At 36.7% G+C, this 24419-nt stretch overlaps 2 protein-coding genes across 7 annotated transcripts in view; one reads left to right on the top strand and one right to left on the bottom strand.

Moving 5' to 3' along the window:
* Positions 1-1155: 1155 nt before the first annotated feature.
* Positions 1156-24419, bottom strand: part of Tube1 (tubulin epsilon 1) — a 32405-nt gene continuing 9141 nt past the window's right edge. For 2 of the 6 annotated variants that reach the window (XM_005337421.5, XM_040283229.2), the window contains 6 exons: positions 23500-23687; positions 23120-23295; positions 22235-22375; positions 20125-20265; positions 19183-19357; positions 18139-18887 (listed from right to left, as the gene is read on the bottom strand). In XM_005337421.5, coding sequence (XP_005337478.1) covers positions 18729-18887; positions 19183-19357; positions 20125-20265; positions 22235-22375; positions 23120-23295; positions 23500-23687 — 980 coding nt within the window. In that variant the 3' untranslated portion in view covers positions 18139-18728. Of the gene's footprint in view, positions 3315-14994; positions 15133-18138; positions 18888-19182; positions 19358-20124; positions 20266-22234; positions 22376-23119; positions 23296-23499; positions 23688-24419 lie in introns of those variants that run through there. The other 4 variants (XR_013424959.1, XR_005732942.2, XR_002485337.3 and 1 more) reach the window with 4 other exon arrangements.
* On the top strand, positions 1816-18444 carry Ccn6 (cellular communication network factor 6). The gene is made up of 5 exons (XM_005337420.4): positions 1816-1949; positions 8955-9249; positions 12913-13155; positions 15639-15832; positions 17042-18444. The coding sequence occupies exons 1-5, from the start codon at positions 1902-1904 to the stop codon at positions 17321-17323; spliced, it is 1062 nt and encodes a 353-aa protein (XP_005337477.2). The 5' UTR covers positions 1816-1901; the 3' UTR covers positions 17324-18444.

The following is a 24419-nucleotide window of genomic DNA, read 5'->3' as shown; positions in this document are numbered from 1 at the left end:
GATATTTGCAGCAACGTTTTGAACAGGGAGAGTTGGAGCCGGAGGAATGTGGTCGATGAACTGCTATGGTTTGGATAAGAGTCTCCTCAAATCAAAAGGCTTGGTCTGAAACCTGTGGTGCTATTGGAACCTTTGTGTGGTGGAGCCTTTTGGAAGGAAATTAGGTCACAGGGGGCATGCACTTGAAGGGCATATGGGGACTCCAATACCTCCCTTTTTGCTCTCTGGCTGCCATGAGGTGAGCAGCTTCCTTAACTACTGACTCTCATCGTGGTGTGCTGCCTCACTGCAGGCCCAGAACAACATGACCCACCAACTATGGACTGAAGCCTCTGAAATTGTCATCCAAAATAAATCTTTCTTCTTTCTATGTCTGTTTATCTCAGGCATTTGTTACAGTCGTGGGAAGCTGACTAACACATGAATGTACTAGATGTGGAATGTGACTACCCTGCCTTTGACACATAAACCAGGAAATAAGAAATTATCTATTCTGATGGCCCATGTGGGTCATGAATCACTGAGGTTGGGAACCCAAAGACCAAATGGTGATAAAGCAGGAGGATAAAGAGAGAAGGATCAGATTGAACCAAAACCAGACACATGTTTTTTCATAAAGCCATTCTTGGATTTTGTCCTCTCTCTTAGGGAACAGGATAAGTGTTAGTATTGCACTGTGTTGCACTGGATATTCCTATTGTCCTATGTGCATATACAATTATGGTTTAACGAACTATAGTTTGCATGTTTTATGATGTCTCTGGTTCTCCAAGGACCCCAGGTTCCCTGTGGTAGTAGGAGAAACCATTTTTCCCAGACTCTCAGCTCAGACCTTACTTGCTGTGTCTTTATATAGCTGTGATTCTGAGTTCACAGACATGAGCAATAATCCAGAATAAGTACTGTAACAGGACAAAGTAGGACAGGAAATGGTCTAGTAGGAAAAGAAATAGGCCCCAGGAATGCACAGGAAAGTGGATTTCACATTGGACCCACAGAAAGTCAGCTCCATTGCAGACGTGTGATCTGCAGAGACCAGGGCTGAGAAATTGGGATGAGCAAAAGTCATACATGACCACATTGGAGGGGATGGAATGGTGGCTATACATGACAGAGGGATGAGAAGGAGGAATGAGAAAGGAGAAAAACTTGTAATAAGTTTTTAAAACAAAACTTTAATCCAAATGACTGTTACTCGCACAAATGTTTGATCATAGGCCTGGAAAGATTGGAGTTAGCTTTAATTTTATTTGCCACGGAATTGTGGCCACAGAAAGTAGCTTTTCTCAGGTTGAATTTTTCCTTTCCAATCATGGTCCACCTGGTGTGAGGAATGTGTTGTAATGGAGAGTATGTGGGAATGTCCAAGAGTCAACAGCTAGCCAATCAGAAATGGCCTTTTGGAAATTGGTTGTTGATGGGAAGTGAGAAATCCATCAACAGGGCCAGGCTGTGATGAGGCAAGAAGGGGAGAGACCAGGCTAGCCCTCTGCTTGAGGGCAAAGGAGGAAGGAAAGCAGCCCAGAGAGGAGCTGGAGCCTCGGAATCACAGAGGAAGGCAGAGGGCCAGCAATGGAAAGTAATGCCTCCATTTTGCCCAAGGGCAGACTCTGATCTCAGGAAAAGGGAGCACATTTACTTAAAGAAAAGCCATCGCTGGATCTGCCCTTGAATCCCTGGAGGAAAGCCCTGGCCCTCTCCTGACACACTTCATCCTAGCTGTGAAGGTATTTCTGGAAGAGTCACATGAAAGTAAGCAGGGTACTGAAAGGAGAGCCAGTGTGGAAGCCAGTGCCCGGAGGTGGAGGCGGCTCCTTCGGAGAAGACAGGGAAGCTTTGTGTGTCCCCAGCATGAGGAGCCCCCACTTTCCCATCTCTCAGGCCAGCCGCATCCCAGCGACATGCAGGGGCTCCTCTGTTCCACTCTTCTCTTCACCGGGCTGGCACAGGTAAGTCCTTCCTCTTTCCCTTCCAGAGACTCTAGCCATTTCGAGTTCTTCAGGCTAAAAATAAAAAAGGAAGAAGATGGGGGAAAATTACTAGTGGGAAAATAGGGAGCCATTTTTCTCTCCAAGTAAAGTTCTGTTTGAGTGCATTAGCTTCATGAGAGAAATGTGAAACTCCTCTCCCTTTCAGGTTAAGGCACTGAAGTCTACTTTCACTATGTTTAAACAGCCCTCAACTTTATATATTTTATCCAAGTTGAACATGCACTGTGACCCTGGGACAACGGCAGAGCTGGCGGCCACAGTGGAGTGAACACTGCCAGGCTGGGGCTCAACTTTCCAGGGTTGTTTGCAAAAAATGTGCAAAGAGCCCCTGGAAAATGGATTTTGGCAACAACTTTTTTTTCAGTGAAGCCAGTCCTTGTTTGAAAGGAGTACTTTGGAACAAACATGTACATTTTTAAAATATTCTATTAGTTTGTCTTTTCTCAATCCATGTGTTTCTCACGTTTGTGTGTGTGAAAGGGAATCGGCCCATGGAGACTTGGAAATATTTCAAGCAACAGACCAAAGAGAAGTTTAATATGAGCAATTCGTTGTCTTAGTATTTTTTTTAATGAGAAGATTAAAACAAGGTGACTTATTTATTGATTCATTTACATAGTTGAGGTTGTTGGCACAGGAGACAGAGCTTTTGAAATCTTCTGGTGATTTAGAAAACATGGAAATGTCTGAGTTAATAGCCAATTTGAGCAGTGGGCAGTAGATATATGTTGGAAAGCAAGTTGTTATACTTAGTATTGAGGGATTTAAGACTTCAAAAATATCATGATGATAATGTCAGTGGCCTAGGTCTTGCTCATTGTCCCCTAGGGGAACACTTCCCCAGTGGGGGTGGGACACAGATGTCCCTCTCCTATTCCACTTTCTGGACTGAGCTGCTACATGTTCCTAAATAGCAAGTATTCCAATATGGAGAGATGAGTACAGGATACAAAATTTAAAAAACACAGAAATGTGTTATGCTAAGGGTAGTAAGAAAGTATTATTTTGTGTTTCACTTCTTTGCTGTTGTGAATTTTTAAAGAGTCAGATGATATACTTACCATTTATTGAACATCAACTGTGTGCCAAGCACCGTGCTAGGCACTTTACCCATCCTAATCTGCAAAGCAACCTTACCAGGTGCATATTATCAATCCCATTTCACAGAAGAGGATTGAGGCTAGAAGAGCAAATGATAGGAAGTCTTCTAACATCACTGCTTGGCTAAAGCTCAGATCTGTTTTTGAAGCACAACCTTCCTCTTGCATTATCCTAATGACTTGTTGTCTTCAGATTTTGTTTTTGAAAGCAATCAAAAAGTGTCTGAAAAAAATATAAAATTATATTCACTCACATATTTGCTTTCCCAGTCCTTTTCATTTCTTTGATTTCTTCTTGTCTTCCTTCATTTCTTTCCTTCCTCCCTTTCTGTCTCTGTGTCTCTATACTGGGTATTGAACCAGGAACATTATACCTCTGAACTATGTAAAAAACTATAATTATTAAAAATATGTAATACTATTATTAAAATATATATGCATATAAACTACGAATAAAATTATTATTTATTTTTAGACAGGGTCTCCCTAAGTTACCCAGGCTGGCCTCCAACTTGCCATTTTTGTATCTCAGTTTCCTTAGTAGCTGGGATTATAGGCCTGAGCCACCATGTATTTCTGAAGTTACTATCTATGATAATTTTCTTAATATTTCTTCCTTAAAATTTTTTTTTTAGTTGTAGATGGACACAATACATTTATTTATTTTTATGAGGTGCTGAGGATCAAACCCAGAGCCATACATCTGAGGCAAGAGCTCTGCCACTGAGCCACAATCCCAGCCCTTAATATTTCCTATGAGGCAGGTCTCTTAGAAACTTCTCTCAGTGTTGTTTATCTGGAAATGTCCTTTAATTTTCCTTCATTTTTGAAAGATAGTTTCACTGGATGTGAAATTCTAGGGTGCTGGGTTGTTTTTTTCTTTTAGGATTGTTTCTGCTGGGCATTTTCTTCTCTACTCTTTTCTTCTTTTGATGAGAATTAGACCTTATTGTTATTCTCCTGCCTGTAATACTTCACTCTTTTCAGGCTACTATCACAATTTTCTCTTTATTCTTGGATTTCAACAGTGTTACCTCCTGACTCAGAGATAATCTAGAAGTGCTTCAAGACTGGAAAAATATATAGGCGTTCTCAGATGGGCAGTTTGGGGAGTAGGTATTTTATTAGGGAGCTACAAGAAGAAAAGAGAGAGGAGAAACCTGACATGGGTAGTTTAGCAAACAGAAAGGCATAGAAGGCAAGTGTGTTGAGAGGTAGGCACGGGCCAGACCAGACAGCTCCATGCTCAGAAGTTTGGACTGCACATTGTAGACAGTAGGAAACCACCAAGGCGATTTAAAGAGAGGAGTAATACAACCAGATATGTTCTTAAGAGAGATCCTTCCAGCAGCTATGTAAGAAATACACTTGAGAAGTTATTTGGGAGGGAGGAAGACTGAATAGGAACAGCATAGTAGTGCATAGTTGTTAAGAGCCACAGCTGAAGGGGCCCCAGCAAACTTCCAGCTGCCAGCAAACTTCCAGCTGCCAGCTGATGATTGGCTCACAGCGGCCCCAGCAAACTTCTAGCTGCCAACTGATTGGCTCCTCTACGGTGATGCTCATTGGGCTGTTTTCCCGCCCTTTCAGACCACAGAGCTGCTCATTGGGGGACTTTTTTTGGCTCTGCCCACGCGACCCAGCCAATCAGCCTCAAGAGCAAGAGGAGTGGGGGAGGTTTAGAGGCTTGTGGGAAGTCGGTGGTGGCAGTTGGGTTCTGAGGGTTTTCCTGAAGAGCTGTGTGGTGCGGTGTGTGTATTCTAAAAATAAAGTTCGTTTCCTTTGACAAGTGGCTTCTGAATTGTGCCCAGCCAGACTGCGGCACATAGTAACAATGAATTGGGAGAGAAAATAAGCAGGATGAGCCACTGAATGGCTGTAGGAGGTGCAGGAGAAGAAGATGACCTGAATGACTCCTATTTCCTATCTCCAAACTTGGGAGACGTCTGGGGTGAAAGGTGATGAGTTTTGGATCTGAGTTTTTCCTTAGAATATTTAGCTGGAGCTGTTTAGTAGGCAGTCAGCTATGTGGGTCTAGGTCTCTATGGAGAAGTCTAGGCTGGAAATTTAGTTTTGAGGTTATATAGGAAGGAGGCTAAAAGCAAGAGGGTGATGAGATTGCCCAGAGACTGTGTGTAGAGAACAGTAGTATACTAAGGTCATGAAACATGAACAAGCCTAGATTGAAATCAAACTTGGACTAAGAGGATCCTGCCCAGGAGAGTGAGAAATTATAACAAGAGATAGTGGAGGACTGGGAGGACCAGGGAAATGAAAGCCAAAGGAGAGGAGAGGGATAAGAAGGAAATGTCAAAACTTTATAGAGGGTGGGGGCAGAAAGAGGAGACTCTGAACATAAGGCCACCAATCTAGCATCTGAATCAATAGTGACTATGGCTGAATCTGTGCAAAATTGAGAAGTAGAAAAAAAAATTTAGGTTGCAAATGTTTTAGGATTAGGATTCTAGTTTCCATTGTTTCTACTCCCTTCTTTAATTTTGGGTTCTTTATTTAAAGAACCCAAGGATCAAGAAGAAGGATCAACAAAGAAGAATCAAGGATTCCCTTGACCCTTCTCCAGAAGCCCAGCATTGTCCCAGCTTCCTCACCAAAAATCTGTTCTTGGGCTCTGGCTGTAGCACAGTGGTAGAACATTTGCCTAGCATGTGTGAAGCACTGGACTCGATAAAAATAAATTTTAAAAAATCTATTCTCACATTGTGTGTTCAACTTTTGAAGGTTGGCTGAAGTGTTAATCTTCCTGGGGTACACTTGCTTTACTAGTGATGCAAAAGAAAAGCTGAGGGTTTAATGGTGGAGTTACATACTTGCTGCAGCCTGGCTGGCTGGGCAAAATAACTGGGGGGGGGGGTGACGAGCAACTTGTGTACATTGATACAGCAGGAGTGGGAGCTGTTTATTGTAGGACAGGAGGGGTATATATACATTCCACACAGCTTATCTTAATTAACATAAACTAGACACAGAAGTCAACCAATAAGGAATCTCCACACTTAATGGCTTGCTGGCGTTACTTCACAAACCACTCCCTCTGGCAAAATGCCAGGCGCCATCCTGACTTGTTTACAGACCCTAACACACACTGATACTGCCCAGTATAGCAGTTTTTGAGGTTTTGGTTTCTGGTTCAGTCTGCCTGCCCCCAGTTCCAACAAGTAAACACTGAAAGTTACTTAGGTGAACATTTGCTGGCACTGGGCTAGATGCAGTAATCCCTACAAATGCCTTCAAGTGCCTAAGGTTGGGTAGCTCTATAGTTAGTGGGGGAGATGGGCACTCACATGGATAATTTCAGTTAAAAGACATTTATAAGGCAGGGAGGTGATAGAAAGCTTTCTGGGAGAGGTGGTACCTAAACAGTCTTGAAGGATAGCTAAGTTAAGAAAAAAAGTGAGATATGGTTAAGAATATCCTAGGCAGGAGAAATTGCCTCATGTATGCAGGGAATTTCAGGCTCTTTTGACTTTTTGTAAACTAAGGCATAGAAGAACTACAAGAAATAGTGTGCTTAGGAGCTTTCAACTTTCCTGTAAGCCAGTAAGTGACTTTTGGGAGTGAGAGATAGGGAGAAATCCAGAATGATTTCCAGCTTCCTGGTTTGGGGATCTGAGTGAATGGCAACACCAGTCACTAAAATGGGAATTGCTAGCTAGCCACAGGACAGTCTGTTGGGGAGAGGGCAAAAATGAGGTCCTTGATGCACACTGAAGTGGATATACTCAGGAGCAGTTAATGAGTTGTAAATTTAAGTGGTCTAGGCTGGAGAAAGAGTCTCAGAGATTCAGGAATTTGGTATCAAAGCTGGTTTCCAATGGGACTTGCACTAGGAAGCAGGGTGAGGGTTGAGAGCTCAGGCTTGGGACCTGCCTGCCTGGTTGAAATCCCTCTTCTACCACTTACTTGGTATGTAATCTAGGACAGTTTAAATAATCATATCCTGAGCACCCTCACTTATAAACTGAGATATACAGTTGCTACTGTAACAAATCACCACAAATTTATTGTCTCATAGTTCTGGATATCTGAAGTCAACAAATGGGTCTTATAGGGCCACAATCAAGTGTAGGCAGGACTGCCTTCCTTTTGGAGGCTCTGGGGGTGGGAGTGGGGATTCATTATTCACATTTTCATCTTCTAAGGGCTGCCTGCCTTTCTTGGTTCACAATTTCCTTTCAGAAATGACATGACTCTAACTCTATTTCTGTTGTCACGTCTCCTCCTCTGATCTGCCCGTCTTCCTTTTTTGGATGAATTTGATTTGTGATTACATGGGTAATCCAGGATGATACTTGCAGGACTCACTTGACCACATTTGCAAAATCCCCTTTGTTAACACACAAGGTGGTGTGCTGGCCGTGGCACATGCCTGTAATCCCAGCAACTTGGGAAGCTGAGATAGGAGGATCACAAGTTTGAGGTCAGCCTCAGCAATTTAGTGAGGCCTAAAGCAACTTAATAAGACCCTGTCTCAAAAAAATAAATAAAATGGGCTGGGGATGTAGCTCAGTGTTAAAGTGCCTCTAGGTTCAATCCCTAGTCCCAGCCCCACCCCCCCAAAAAAAGCAAGGTGGACTATTAACAGGTTCCAGGGACTAGAATGTGTACATCTTTGAGGGGATCGCTATTTACCTGTCACATGGGACAGGTAATTAATGTATACTGTTGCTATGAAGGTTAAATGAAGGTGAAGTTCCTGACACAGAGGATGCATCATGTTCTTATTTTTATTAAACATTTTTCTTTTCTGGAGTCAGCTAGAAAGGTATGAAGTAAAAACCTTGCTTCATGATGCAGGAATCAGAACATTACATAGGTAATGAGGCAAGTGGTAAGATGTGTCTGGAGAAAGGCAGGGGTAGGGTGCTCTTTATAAAGAGGGCAGAGGGCCTCACTGAGAAATTTGAGCAGATCTAAATAAAGCAAGCATTGGAGATATTTAAGGGCAGTGCAGGCTTGAAGTACTTAAAGAATGAGGTGGCCACTGTGGCGAAGCAAAGTGGTCAAGGGGTGAGTGGGAGTTGGCAAAAGAAGATGGGGAGTGAGGGCCAAATGGTGTGGGGCCTTGGAGAGCGGTTTGGGAAGCCATGCCCTGTTAGCAAGGAGTGGTGTGATCTGGCATATTGTAAAAGACTCATTTTGAATGCTGAGTGAACAAAGAAAATAGCAAGATGAACTTTTAGGAGGCTCCCAGAATCATCCAAGTGAAAAATAATGGTGGCTTGGATCAAAATGATAGCAAAGGAATGTTATGGTCACGGAAGGTGTATTTTAAAGTTTTGACCAGTGGGATTTATTGACAAGATTGGATGTAAAACATAAAAGAAGTCAAGAATGACCTTAACTGCAAAGTGTTTTGGAAAAATAGTGAAATGGGCATTTGCTCAAATAGGAAAGTATGTGGAAAAGCAAATCGACGGGAAAATTGGGAGTATGGTTTGATTGCATTAAGTTTGCTTTTCCTGTTAAACACCTATGTAGAGATATTACTTAGGAAGTTTGAGTCTGAATTCGGAAGAGAAATCTGGGTGGGAGATATGGTGAGGAAAGGTACTTCAGAGGTCTTAACCCAGGGGGCTCCAGTGTTTAGACATCAGAAGGACAAGAAGAAAGTGGCAAAGGAGATTGAGAAGGAGAAATAAGTTAGAGAGGAGAAATAAGAAAGCAACATCTTGGAAGCCAAGTGAAGAAAGTATTTCCAGAGAGTGAACTGTGTCAAGTGCTAATGATCCTGTAACTCACCACATTGTATTTTACCTCTTTTAGAGAAATCTTCTATTTCTCTAAGATTTCTGAAATTACTTTGAGGAACCATTTCTAACATTGCCTTTATTATCAAATGAAGTTCTGCTGCAGGGCACAGGGCACAGGGCCATTAGACACAACTGAAGAAGGACCCAGAGAAGCATCAGAAGCACATCAGCGTAAACAGTTTTGTCACTGGCCCTGCAAGTGTTCCCGTCAGAAGCCGCGCTGCTCTCCTGGAGTGAGTTTGGTGAGAGATGGCTGTGGATGCTGCAAAATTTGTGCCAAACAACCAGGAGACATCTGTAATGAAGCTGACCTCTGTGACCCGCACAAAGGGCTGTATTGTGACTACTCAGCAGACAGGCCTAGGTACGAGACTGGAGTGTGTGCATGTAAGTGTCCTTTTCTGAACCCACTGGAAAAGGCTGAGTCTAGACAGATTTTCTTCTCCTTAAATTATTAATTTGGAATGATGAGTTTAGTCTGGCTACGTACAAGGTGGGTTTAGTTTTTGTGAACCAGTGGGACTGGCTTCATTGTATTGGACACCATGGGAAATGAGCAGATGCCTATGAATGTTCAGAAATCTGTTATTTTCATTGCATTGAATGGATCTTGTAGTTCTTTATGGGTAATTGCTTATAATGATAGGAAACAGGAGAACATATACCATCTGACTTCTTGACATGCCACAAAACAATGGCTTTTGTTAACATTGTCAGAAACTATCTGAATTCAGCCTTTTCTGCAATTAAAAAATAATCCTGCATAACAATATATGATGTAAAAAAAGGGTACATATCAAGAACTCATACACACTGCTTTAATCTCAGCCTTCCCAAGTCCAGTCATCAAATTCCTTAATTTTACTGCAGATTTATAAAAAGGAAGGTGGTGTCACCCCAAAGCACAACTTGACCTTCAGCTTTTTGGGTTGAAACTCTGATTCAGATTATCTACACCTACAACACATTGGTAATGATCCAGAATGCCAAGTCATTTAAGATAAAAAACAAAATTCCTAAGGGAAGAAAAATAGGTCAGTAGGGCAGTTATTCACTCTATAGAAAAGTTCATGTGGGAAGGTAATTTACTGCCAGAAGTTAGGTTGAGCATGAAATGAGAGTAAGTCTTTGGAGTCAGACTATGAAGAGACCATCAAGTCTAATAACTGACACCCTTGTCAGCACCATATTGTATTAAGAACGAGAGATCTGGATTTCAATCCTGGTTTTCTAACAGAGTGACCCCTAATCATGTTGATTAATCTCTCTGTGCCTCAGTTACATTACATGTACTTCATTGTTTATAGAGCTGTCTGGGAAGATGAAATAAATGACATAAAACCTAAAACACCTAGCACAGTATCTGGTATGCAGTAGAGTTTCAAAAGTATTTCTTATTTATGGAAATTCTGCAGAGAAACCATGACCTATCAAAGATCTTGGCATTCAGAATACTCTTTTCTCCCAAACTGGGCAGGTTATTTCAGTAATCTAATCAACACTTAGCATCCTCTACTGAGCCAGGAATTGTGGCCAGTAAGTCAGAATACAACAGAGGAAAAAAGAGATATGGGCCTTCCCCTCACAGAACCAAAGTTTATTGTATCAGATTTGTTATTGTATACAAGTAATGTCACCTAAAATGTGATGTCTTTACCAGTAAACATGAGGATGGGAATGGGGATAATGTATAACTGGGGATCATAAATTATTGCCCAGAGGCCAAATCTAGCTCACAGCTCACTATATCGGTAAACTATGTTTTGTTGGAACACAGCTCATTCATTTACATAGAATCTGTGGTTACTTTACAATGACAGAGTAGTACAGAGACTATATCGCCTGCAAAGGCTAATATACTTATTGTTTAGCCCTTTAGAGAAAATTTGTTGCTTTCTGACCCATAACAGTGATTTTAAAAAAGTTACTGTCTTAGAAATTAATAAGGATCTAAAAAACTTTTGTTTATATGGATTTTATCTACTGGTATTTAATGGATTAGGAATTTTTAAAAATTGATTTAAACATAACAAACCTGTTGCAAATTAATAGGAATGATATATTTTGATGAAAAAATATTTTCTAACAGAAAAATTTAGTGAAGAGAATGGCATGATTTTACATTTTTGCAAATCTCTCTGATATCTAGCTTAATAGATGAAAGCTAGATTCTCACATCTGCTTCTGCCAAGCAGTTATTTTTCTGGTTGAAAAAAGAAAATATGACTTCACATAGATATATAATCAGAAAAGCAAGAAATATTTTAGTAAACACTTCAAATAATTATGAATGTATTTAAAAATATTATATTAAATGTGGTAAGTGGTAGTCCATTAAAAATTAGCAGCATCATAAAATCTGAAAGTACATTAAAAACCTTTCAATTTGATGACATTAAAATATCCAAGACCCACTTGGAATGGGTCTTTTGCTCATGCATAAATTTGTCATCCCATGCATTGGTTTATTGTATTATGTAGATGTTCAAACTAGATTTCATTATATACTATTTTAAAAAGCCCATTGATATTACTCTCTTCAGAAAATATTGGGTAGCAATAGAGCTCAGTGGTAGATATTTTCCAAAATTCTAATTTTTTCTTTAAAGCTTGAATTCTATAGTTGCAACCAATGTTGTCAATTGTTTTTTTTTTTTTTTTGAAGCGCAGGATTACTCTGTTCATTTTCAAGAAAATGTCTCCAAAATACCCAAATCTGAATAACCATAGATTATCTGAAAATTATTTCTTCAAGCAAGTAAAATTCACACTAAAAAAATTAGATAGCCCATGCCACAATTTGAATAATAGCATGGGTGCTTTTTCTTATGATGGCCAATGTACTTTAGTACACAGAATGGCCCGTGTATACTTCTGATTTTATCATACAGAGTATTAAATAGACATGTACTCAATGGTTAGCATTTAATAAAATTATCAAGTTTACTGTGTTATCAAGGACATTCTTAGGTAAAACTGGCTTTTTTTTTTTTTTCTTAGCACAAGTGCATGCCAAGGAAAAATACAAGTACATGTACAGTTAGAATCATGATAAGGTACAAGGGGTTTTAGAACCATTGTTTTTCTATGTTCAATGCAAATAGCAACAATGAAAAACATGTATCATTAATACCATATTTGTTTTCTTTTTTGGGGGGTACTGGAGATTGGAACCACCAGTGGTACTTAACCACTGAGCTCCATCCCCAGCCATTTTTTTTACATTTTATTTAGAGACAGATCTCACCGAGTTTCTTAGGGCCTTACTAAGTTGCTGAGGCTGGCTTTGAGCTCATGATCTTCTTGCTTCAGCCTCCCAAGCCACTGGGATTACAGGTACACTCTACTGTGCCAGCCTGCCATAGTATTTTGAAAATTCTTGATCACAGATTCCTTGAAAACATCTCAGCTATTGCCAAGGAGTAGAACACACTTAGGGAATTGTTGATCCAGAAGGCCAAGAATATACTCAAGAAGTAAAAATCTCCTCTCTAATTTCAATTAGTTACCTTGCCATACTATAGTTAAATAAATCATAAATAAATTATAATTTCTTCTGACATTCACTTATCCTGATATCCTAAGAATATATTCTAGCTTTACTGTTGGATGTCTGGGGAAATTTCCATCTCACTTGGCATTAACCTCCCTCTGCAGTTTATAATCATCTCATTGCTTATGATTTTAAAAAATTAATTTCAGTGCTTGACTGGCAAGAGCAAGGCCCTGGGCTTGATCTCTAGTACCTCACAAAACAACAACAAAACCCCCAAAAAACAAAAAAATATTTTCTCCAGAACAGAGTTTTTATTTGTTTTTAATTCTGATAATGTCCCTTTGTAGGTTAAAACCTACAATCTGATGAAAATGCTCATTCTAACCTTTAGACAGATGTTCTGTGAAGGCGGTTCCAAAGGGGCCTTAAAAATCTAGAGCTGTTAAAAAAAAATCTAGAGTTATACTTCATGAAGGAGATAGTTACATCTTATAAGGTGAATAATTGGAAGTCCAACTATCTCAAATTATGGCTTGACAATTTTCTCTTTTCAGACCTTGTAGCTGTTGGATGTGAGTTCAACAGGGTCCATTATCGTAATGGCCAAGTGTTTCAGCCCAACCCCCTGTTTAGCTGCCTCTGTGTGAGTGGGGCAATTGGATGCACTCCTCTGTTCATACCCGAGCTGGCTGACAGCCAGTGCTCTAGAGCTAAAGATGGAAAGAATTCTGATCAGTCCAAGTGTGGCGAGGGACCATTACAAAGGCAGCTCTCAACAAGCTTCAAGACGATGCCAGGTGCTTATACACAGAGCTATTTCTCATATATGACTTGGTGGCTTTCTTTCATGTTCCTTTTGTGTATCACAAGTACAGAATGAATGGGTGATCAACGTGAGATGTAGTCTCTGCCTCAGGCAGGTGTATTCTGGTAAAAGTATTCTAAAAGCCAGCCACAGCAATTTAGTGAAGCACTTAGCAACTCAGTGAGACCCTGTCTCTAAATAAAATATAAAAAAAAGCTGGGGATGTGGCTCAGTGGTTAAGCATCCCTGGGTTCAATCCTCAATACAAAAAAAAAAAAAAGATAAACAATAACAAAAAAACTAACTATGAAAATAATATACCCAGGGACCCTGATTATGTCAGTTCATTTGAAAAAAATTTATAGATTGTGGTGAGTTTGTATTTACCACACGATTATTTAGCCAACAGCATGATACAATTCATGCTCTAAAATAATAAGCCACATTATTCCCTTTTCTTTATATATTTTGGTGCTAGGTATTGAACCTAGGGCCTTGTACATGCTAAGTGTATACTCTGCCACAGAGCTATACCATCAGTCCCCAAATTATTCCTTTTGCAAAATGTACAGAAACAGTTGGTTTTCTGCACAGAATCTGAGTGACTCAGAAGATTCTCAGAACCTCAGAGCAGCAGTCTTTCATAAGTAAAGCCCTTTGGATCAAGTTCAAGTTGGTTTCCTTTGAAGAGTTGGATCAATTTCAGTGGATTCACTTGGAGCCTGATTGGTAGAGCCATCCCCTGGTCATTTTTGGTGGATAGTGCTTTGCTCGAAAAAATGAGAAAAATCTCCCCAAATGCTCTCTGGTATTTGAGAGTTGGGCCTAGTTATATTTCAAGGGAAGTATATGTTCAGTCTCTCTTTTGCTTAGTTGTGGAAATGTATTTATGATATGTGTAAGAATTTGGCTTTTAAAAATTAACCATGACAAAAACACACACTTTGAGATATATTTGTTATAGTAACATATAGTTTATGGTTGGAATCTAGCTGTTGCTAGCTAGGTCAGTGAGAAGCATGAGATGACATTTAATGCTGTCATGCCTTTCTTAATGCTCATGAACACTAAGCTTTTACTTTATATTTTCTCAATGCTCACGAACACTAAGCTTTTACTTTATAAATCTCCTCCAGTTTTTCTGCATTTTAATGAATGTTAAATTACTAAACTGCAGCTCATTTAACGTTAATCAGGGTTACTAGTAATGCAATAATCTAACCTACTTTTATTTATTGCAGATGTGTGACAAGCTTGTAATCTGCTTCCTGAATTGAGGTCTTTTCTTTCTTTCTTTTCTTTTTTTTTTTTGAGATGGGGTTTCAAACTCATAATCTTCCTGCCTCGGCCTCCTGGTCAGCTGGGATTACAGGTGTGCAACCACCCTACCCAGCTTTGCATTGAGGTCTTTAAAACTGCTGTCTACCTTCCAGATATCTTCATGTTTCTGCTTCCTCTCAGCTCTATGAGCACTGCAAGATCCTACTGTAATAACACTGAAAGCAGTATTATGTTATCACTTTATACAAATACAGCACATACTTCAGAGAGATTGATATTGTCTATCAAGAAGGCATTTTTTTTTTCCTGGATCTTTTGAATTTTAAATTGATATTTTAAAGTAACACAGTCTGAACTTTGCTATATTTAACTCAGACTCAAATTACAACCTTCCTCCCAAAGCATCCTATAGAGGATATATATTAATCTTAAGGAAATGCCTTGAGACAATAAACCAACACATAGTTTGCTCAAATGAACCAAGGACCTGACTCATTCATGAGTCTAACAATCTCCCAGGAATTTACATGGAGATGGAAGAGTCATTTACCTTTTCTTCCTTCTGTTTCTTTTAAGCACTAGACAGTGGAGGGGCTCTGTCTACTCACGTCAGACCCATCCATGGATCCATTGTTTCCATAGATGATATGAAGTGGCTAGCCCAAGGAGAAAGCACTGTGGGCCTGATCTATAGGGAATGTGACAAAGAAGCTGATTGAAAGATTACACATTCGCAATGACTTATATAACTTTTATATTTTGGATTTTAATATATCATAAAATTTAACATGATACTGTTCTGATTAATATCTTAATTCTCTAATCCTACCAACATTTATTTCAACATCTGTTGGAATAATATCAAGCCTGAGGCAGAATCAAAATGGTATGTATCAATCAGAACATAAGTTTAGATTTAACACTCAGGATGAGCTAGAATGATATAAATAAGTAAAGCTATTCCGTTTTTTAAAGATACAGAATTTTAATTCGTTCTAAGAAATTGGTCTATCATACTTGATTAAAACATAATTTGGGTGGCAAGAAAAAGGGAAATAGAATGAATTAGACCATAAGCTTCTTTGATTATGAGTTACATTATTCATAAAGATCTTTATTAGCTTAATGATTAAAAATTATCTGTCTACACAAGTTCATAAATATATATACATATGTACTTTCTCTCTGTTTTAGCTTTTAGGAATCTTCCACTTAGTTGGAAAAGAAAATGTCTCGTGCAAGCTACAAAGTGGACTCCCTGCTCCAGAACATGTGGGATAGGAATATCTAACAGGGTCACTAATGAAAATAGCAACTGTAAAATGAGAAAAGAGCAAAGACTATGTTATATTCAGCCATGCAACAGTAATATATCACATACAGTAAAGGTAAAGTTTAATTAGATTTCATTTAATTATAATTCAATATTAAGAAATTCCTAGAAAGTTATAATGTGTGTGTGTTTTGGCAGTAGAGTTTGTTATAAAAACAAAATCATCTTATCGAAACTCTCAAAAATTAAATTATCTCAGAGGAAAATACTAATCACACTTTGTGGGGCAAAGTTTTACCTAGTAGAGGTAATGCTAACTTCTTGATCCTAAATATTCTAATATCTTAATAATGTGGGTCTTGATTAGCCTGATTTGTTGTGGTAACCCTACACAGTGTTCTCTAAGAGTAGATCTTACATTCTTTTTTCTTTTTCATAATAATTTTACATAGTGGAATCAAAGTAATGAATACAGAATTGTGGTTAAACAGATATTAAGACCATCAAGTAAAGAAATCTGATCTTAAGTTATATATCACCAACTTTGAAGTAGACCACACAATTTCCAAAATGCTCTGTACTTACTAGATAGCAAACCTGTCAAAGGACTGTAAGAAAATATTTACTCTAAGATTGTGTTGTTATAACTAGATCTGGTCCCATTTTTTTGAGGAGGGGGTACTGGTCATCCAATCCAGGTATGCTTTACCGCTAAGCCACATCCCCAGCCCATTTTTTTATTTTGAGACAGAGTCATGCTAAGTTGTTGACGCTGACCTTGAGCTTCGGATCTTCGTGTCTCAGCCTCTGGAATTGCTGGGATTACAGGTGTGTGCCACCACACCTGGCTGGTCCTATTTCTTAAACTAGACAACTGTCTCAAAGGAGTAATTTTTAGAAATTCTTTAAAATTCTTCTGATTACCAACACATTCCCTATCTTATCAGCAAGTTGACAACCCAATTTTAAATGAATTAAGATATATGCCATAGTCTTTATTAAAGAAAATTCCACTTATTGAGGAATTGAGTAAAGAACAGACAGCAAGAAACATTGAAGAGAGTGTCATAATGTGATGGTATGAACAGGGAGGGCAGATTTCTGGTGAGAGGGGGTTTTAAAGGAAGAGAAGAAAGAGTGCTGGAAGTTCCTAAATAGCAACTAATATTAATGCCCAGCAATAATAATTATTTTTTCAGTGCTGGGGTCTCAGAAATAATTTTATTGTTACAAGGTGTTATTAAAATGTTTTACATAATATTTTTCTAAATTACTATAATCAACTGTAAAGAATGATTTTTTTTAACTTTATGTATCTTTTCAGATTCCTAAAGGAAAAAGATGCCAACCTATCTTCCAACTTTCCAAAGCTGAAAAATTTCTTTTTTCTGGGTGCTTAAGTACTCAGAGTTACAAACCCACTTTTTGTGGAATATGCCTGGATAAAAGATGTTGCATTCCTAATAAGTCTAAAATGATTACCATCCAATTTGATTGCCCAAATGAAGGCTCATTTAAGTGGAAGATGCTCTGGATTACATCGTGTGTATGTCAAAGAAATTGCAGGGAACCTGGAGATATGTTTTCTGAGCTCTTGATTCTGTAAAGCTAAAGTTAGTTGTCATGTCATATAATCAAAAAACTAGAGTGCTTATAAAAGGTTGGCAATACTTTAAAACATAATATTCTCTGGTAACTGCTTTGAAGATACCAAAATTATCTAAAAGAGGTTCTAAAAATATATGTAAAACTTGAAAAACCTGAAATTGAACTCATTTTTAAAATATATGCTATAATGATATAATTTTGGTACCACACAAGCAGTCCATATATAATAAAAGCATAATTTATAAGGAAATATTTTGTTCTACAAAATAAACTGGAATATTTGCTAATGAGGTGTAAAAAGGCATATTAAATTTTAAAAATTTAATCTATATGTGGCAATATGTAGGCTTCTATCAGATAATCATTATAGGGCAAACAAGTTTCTGTATTCCTGAATAGGAAAATAAGATTAAACTATAAACATAATTTTTAATGCCCTATACTATCAGTAAAGATTTCTCTTGGGAAAGAGAAAATAAAGCTTCTTTGGCTACTGTTAACAAATGTACTATAAATGTTTTTACTGAATACTATGAAAAACTAAATTTCCAAGATAAAAGACCAAGAATAGTATTACTTTGCAAAGGAAACTTAAAAGCAAACACTAAAGAAAGCACATAACAGATTAGTTTGTCTTGAAAACAAACTGTTCCTACAAATCACTTCCTTAAATGATATGACTAAAACTAATGTTAAAGAATCAAAGTGGAGACTATAGTAATTGGAACAACTTCAATAGACTATTAAATAGCCAGTGAAGCTTGGTAATGTTTTATTTACTTACATACTGGTGATTTGTAAAATAACAAATAGTACTGTTTGAAAATATGTACATTTATTACAAAATCAACTGGATTGATAAAAAAGCAATGATACTTAAAAATAATTTAAAACATAATATAAACAAGTTTTTTTATAGAAGAAATACAATCTCTTTAACAGTTATAATAAAGCCTGTCTCTGAAGTTAGTGGATATTACATGGAAATATTTATATTTTATGTTCTTCAACTCCTACTATATAAAGAAATATTTTAAAGAATCAATTTAAACAATATCAAAATATAAATATAAATAAGTATAAAAAGTATATCTGTACAAGATTTTTTTTTTTTTTTTTTTACCAAAGACATGATTGTTGGTGTACAAGTATTAGGCAATAAATAAAGCAAAAGCAAATTGTTAAAGAACTCTGTTCTCTCTATTTTATAAACTGCTTATAGTGAAGGTAATGGGATTTACTAATTTCACACACTGGTATCAATGAATTGTGATTAAACAGAAACCACTCTTTTTTAGACAATATTCTGATATGAAAAACAGTGAATTTTCTAAATCACAAAAATGCTAAAAAAAAAATGTGAAATTAGGAAAAAGTGACAATCATATTTCTTGGTTTCTTTTTCACACAGCTACTCTTAGCCTAGGGAAGTCCTCCACAGGCATGCTCTTTGTGGCATCTAGTTGGTTATACTCCTGGATAAGAGCTGACAAAGATGACACAGCTTCTGTGAAACAGCTCTCCTCCATCCCTTCAACCTGTAGATAGTGATGGAGGTGAGCCTATAAATACAAAAGTGGGTAACAATTACCATTCCAGGGACTTTAATACATGTAACTGTCCTATAAGGTAAATACTGTTAAAATTATAGCACGTTCAGCTTCACAACAGAAATGAGAACTTCAGTCAAATATTTTGCCTAAATCCTATACACTCAGGCAATACATCTCATTTAGAGTAAGCTTCTCCACTTCAGTTATAGTCAGTATAACAAAATGGTAGATGAGGTTGGTCCTTATTTGTAATGTGATACACCTAAAAGAGCCACAACAAACAGCTAGGAAGGTGAATGATTACCTTTTTCTTGTAGAGCCTCATGAATCTCTCTCTCAGTTCCACAAAGGTAGGCTTCACACATGTGTTATTTGCTAAAGCTAATAATGAATGAGAATGGCCCACAGGTGGTACAGAACACAGGCTAGTCTTCCAGCCTTCTTGATTCCAGGAGACAAAATGTAGAGAAGGTTTTAATCTGAAATACAAAAAAAAGGTAAGAACTGAGATACAAAAATACCACGTGATGGTAGTGCACATTAAACAGAGTCATTACTGATGGTACAATTCTAATTGCTTAGTTTATAATCTAAGTTATCCTTTTTAAAAAAACTATTAACAGTATCATGGGACCATATGATAGGGAGCTAAGAGACATTATTAGGAAGACATTAATTCAGCTATGATGGTGATTGACAAAGCTAGAAATATATCCTTTAAGATTAGAAATCTGGGCTGGGAATGTGGCTCAGTGGTAAGTGCTTGCCTAGCACGTGTGAGGCACTGGGTTCTTTCCTCAGCACCACATACAAATACATAAAGATATTCTGTCCAGATACAACTAAAAAATTATTTAAAAAAAGATTAGAAATTTGAATATAAAAAGAAATGAGGGTATTATAATTTTGTAATTCAATGATGTAGTTTTTCTAATAATAAACTGTCAAATAGAGTATAAACACAGAAGCTGTGTAGTAATAGTGTTGGTAATAAGAACAATATTAGGTACAATTTTTGAACACTTTCAGAACATGTATCACATAATATTCATAAATAACAACTTTGTACTATTACTACTCTTACATTACACTTAAAGAAAATAAGGTACAGGAAGGCTAAGTAAATTGTTCAAGGTCATACTTGAGGAAGTGACATCGCTGTAATTTGAGGAGAGGTTGTTTTAACTACTATGTTACACTGTTCCAAGCAGTACAAATAAATTATCTTGAAAAATGGAAACCAAACCTTTCAATATTTCTGCGAAGATCTGAAATCTGTACATTTCCTCTAACCATGAGGGCGCAGGCGAGATATAGGCTATGTTTGGGATCTGCTTGAATTAGTTGGTAATCTTTACTAAAGGCATCTGAAAACATCTGATCCAACCTAGAACAATAAAGAGTCACTGTTTATTAAAAAAAAAAAAAGTTTTTTAATGTTATTATAAAATGAGAAGATAGTCATCCATAGGTAAAAAATAATTAATACTATACCAAAATTAGAATATATACCATGTATTCTAAATATATAAAATATCTATCATTCTCTCAAAGCAATCTTGATGGTAAATATTAGGAATAATTATGTAACATCTTTTTCATTTGGTTTTTAAATCTTTTTCAGTATATTGGTGATTTTAGGTAATTACAAAATGTTGAGTAGCATTAGCTCAATGTGGTAGTCATTTCTGAAACTTGTATCATTTTTGCTTAGTTGAACATGCTTATCTAATTCAATAGTCTTAGTATCACAACTATTAAAACTAACGGAAGCCATATTAAGACCATTATTTTGTAAAATACATCATAAATAAATTAATTATTAGGAGGAAACTATCAAAGGACAATGTGATGCTCCTATGCAAGATTAAACTCTGTAGTAATGTTGCTAAAGAGGAAGACTTTAAACTGAAGTCTTGTGTTTGAAGGATAAAAAAAAATATAGGAATGTCTTCGGTTAAAAAGAGGAAGAAAAAGGTAACTGTTTGTATCTAACAATGTACAAATTCTAGGTCCTGAACTGACCCCACTTTAGTTCTTAATTACCATTTAACTCAATACAAATATGATGAGATTACTGAGATTAACTCTAGCCAGACTTTTATGTGCTGAACCTACAGAATAAGTGGGAAGAGTTGCAAAAATCTGTGCTATTTATTTATCTAGTATTTATTATATATTCCAGGCTCTATTCTAAGCACAAGAGAGCTAGCAGTGAATACAGTAAAAATTTCCTGGGCTGAGGATGCAGCTTAGTGATAGAATTTTTTGCTTAGCAGACACAGGGCCCTGAGTTCCATACATCCTCAGCATCAAAACCAAAACCAAAACCAAAACACACCACCCAAAACAAAACAAAACTTCTTGCCCTAATGAAGATTATGTTCTATGCTGATTACTCCACAGAAGGAGAGAGGGCAGACTCCTTAAAAGGGCTGGTGAGTTTTGGAAATTTCCTCAATCCTTTGTGATTATGTTCAAAATTTTGGAATGCATGTGATTTGAGCATTTTTTATGAAGTTGACTTATAGACATTACTTTAGAGATTGATACTCAGAAGAAATTAAGAGCCCTCACACAATAAGCAGGCCGACACATAGGTTATTTTCTTGTAAGATTCAAAAACTAGTGAGGAGCTATTATAATTAGTGGGATGTGTGTCCACATTAAAAGTGTAAATTCTACTTATTAAATATACTAATTTAATATGCTGGGCTGATAGTAGTAAACATTCAATGATCAACATGTTTCATACACTGTATATGGTACATAGATGACAAGGCCATTATAATCCCATGCAGAAAAGAAATTCTACTTGTTAGTTGGTACAACTGGTTGGTTGCTACTGGCTCAAATGAAAGTTTATCAATGTCACTTATAATATTTCTGCACCATACAATCATTTTCTTGCCAGAATCTTAACTATAAAAAGGAATCTTTAGTTTTATTATATATTCCAGGCTCTGGAATCTATACGTACTATCTACAGAGTTTGGCAGGATCTTTTTCCTTTCAACTGTAAATGCCAGTGTGAACTTTTCAGGCTCATCATCACTGTACATGATAGGATTACCTTAAAACCACAATGTCTGTAAATAAACTGATGTAAACTTTAATTTTAAAACTCCCAAAAGCCTAAAAATTATACCATTGGATTTAATTTCAAATAGTTTGATATTTTTAAATGATTACTTCTAAACAAGCATTCATCTAATGAAAAATGGCTGTTATCAACTGTATTTTATACACTTCTCACAAATAAAATGACATAATTACAATTACTATAAACTTTTCTCTTAAATTTTCTTTAAAAGTTTGTAAAGTTCTGAAGAAACTGAAATTAAGTTACATCTTACCTCCGAGGAGGAACGTTAATGTCTGCCAGTGTATATAGAGGTGTTAGGCTTGACACAAGATAATGAAGTTGTGGAAAAGGAACTAAATTCATGCTGATTTCATTAATGTCCATGTTAAGGGATCCTTCAAACCTTGAAGAGCTAAAAGTTTGACATTAAAACAATGAGAAAACATCTTAAATTTAAAAACATACACTTTTAATATAATTTGACTTATTTGGCAGGCATTTTCTCAAATATTTTGTACACTGTTCTGTTTGGATATAGCTCTTTTTCTGGTATTACTGAAAGTTAGTATCACAAATAATTGTAAGGATTAATTAAAATACAAAATATAGCATCTATAGCAATTCTTATTTCTAGATTACCTAAAGTGTAACTACATACTATTAAACCTGCTCATTATACAAAGTATTTTATTTAAAACAGACTTTAGGTCAATAATTATTGTAGAAATTTTAATAATTTTTTTAATATACTTGATTCATTCTACAATCTGCAATACAATAATGTTGAATAAATCTTTGAGATCAAAGTTATGGAAATCTTTTGTATCAGCTAACAAAGAGCTATATATTAGTAGGTGGTGTAAGAGATTAAAATGTTCTATAGCAAAACAAATCTTAATTTTGTTTGAACAAGTACTTCTCCAGTGCATCTACCACAAAATCATTACTATCAAATACCCACTAATATTTCATAAAATGTACTTGTAGAAAGCTGCTTCACAGTCATAGGAATTAAAATCTGATCTATCATTCCAAGAGACAAAAATATAAGATGAAAGAATATAATAAAGAAGTTCCCACAACTTATAATAAAATCTAAATCTACAAAAATCTAAAACATCATCAAAAGCATAGTCATGTTTTTAGACAGGGTTACCTTGTTAGGTTAAGCATCAAATTTGCCACAATGTTGTTCATTGCATCAAAGGGCCTCTTATGCTGCTTTTTAAAAGTCCCAGCACTTGAAGTAATCAGACTCTTGGGCTTCACGGTTTTACCCAACTTTCCAGAATTCACCATGAGGTCAATTTTGCTAATGATGTCAAATAAAGACTTTTGAGAGAAAAATTTGAGAGATTATTAAGAAGAGTGGACACAGATGAGCTACTAGGAAAGAAGAGAAAGAAAAACAATTTAAACTCTTTTTTTCTCTTAGAATGCTTAATACTGAAGAGCACGGTTCATATAAATGCACGAGCATAATACAGGTGTAAGTGTACATAAACTTTGTCCATAAGTTCCAATGTCATTTCTTACTTGATTATCAATGGGCAACACACAGTCTGCATGCTCATTAAGTTCCTTCATTGCCAAGATGCTATTATAAGGTGAAGTTATGACATCATCCTCACCAGAAGGATAAACTGAAGTCACAAATCTGTATACTTCTGGGAATTCATCTTCAAGAACCTTTAAAAGAAATGTACCAAGTCCAGATCCTGTTCCTGAGGATTAAAATTTCAAAATGAAAACAGCAATGAATGATTCAGAATATAATTGTGAGGAACTTGGAATTTTTGTTTTATTTGTAGAAATAATTTTCAAAACTTATTTCTGTGTGATTATGTATTAGCTAATCCAATTTCAGATAAAGGGCACATGGGTAGTTAGACTCAAAGTCCTGAATTCCATCTCTGATTGTGACTATGAGTTTGGGATAGCTTTCTATATTTCACTTTTTCATATATCTAAACCATTAGATGTCAAGAGAACTGAACAGTGAAAAATTCAACTAAGACAGTATTCAAAGTACGCTTAATATCAAGCAATTTAGAAGGGAAAAAACCCTATCTTGACAGCATTGGTATAGTACTCATACAATCTTAATAACGAAGAAAACTGTCATGCCATTAAGTAACTTAAAAAAATGAGTCAAGCTGGGCGCAGTGGCACAGACATGTAATCCCAGCTACTCAGGAAGCTGAGACAGGAAGATCGTGAGATCAAAGCCAGCCTCAGGAAAAAGCGAGGTGCTAAGCAATTCAGTAAGACTCTTTTCTGATGCATAAATTACATTTATATAAATTCAGATTTTTTTTTTCTTTTGTGGTACTGGAGATTGAACCTAGAGGTGCTCTACCACTGAGTTAAATTCCAGCCCTTTTTGAGATAGGGTGTCACTAAGTTGCCCAGACTAGCCTTGAACTTCAGATCCTCTTGTCTCAATCTCCTGAGTT

This window comes from Ictidomys tridecemlineatus, chromosome 8 (assembly GCF_052094955.1).
Source record: "Ictidomys tridecemlineatus isolate mIctTri1 chromosome 8, mIctTri1.hap1, whole genome shotgun sequence".
Classification (NCBI taxonomy): domain Eukaryota; kingdom Metazoa; phylum Chordata; class Mammalia; order Rodentia; family Sciuridae; genus Ictidomys; species Ictidomys tridecemlineatus.
The sequence above is the reverse complement of the archived record's forward strand: the minus strand, read 5'-3'. Positions and strand labels throughout refer to the sequence as shown.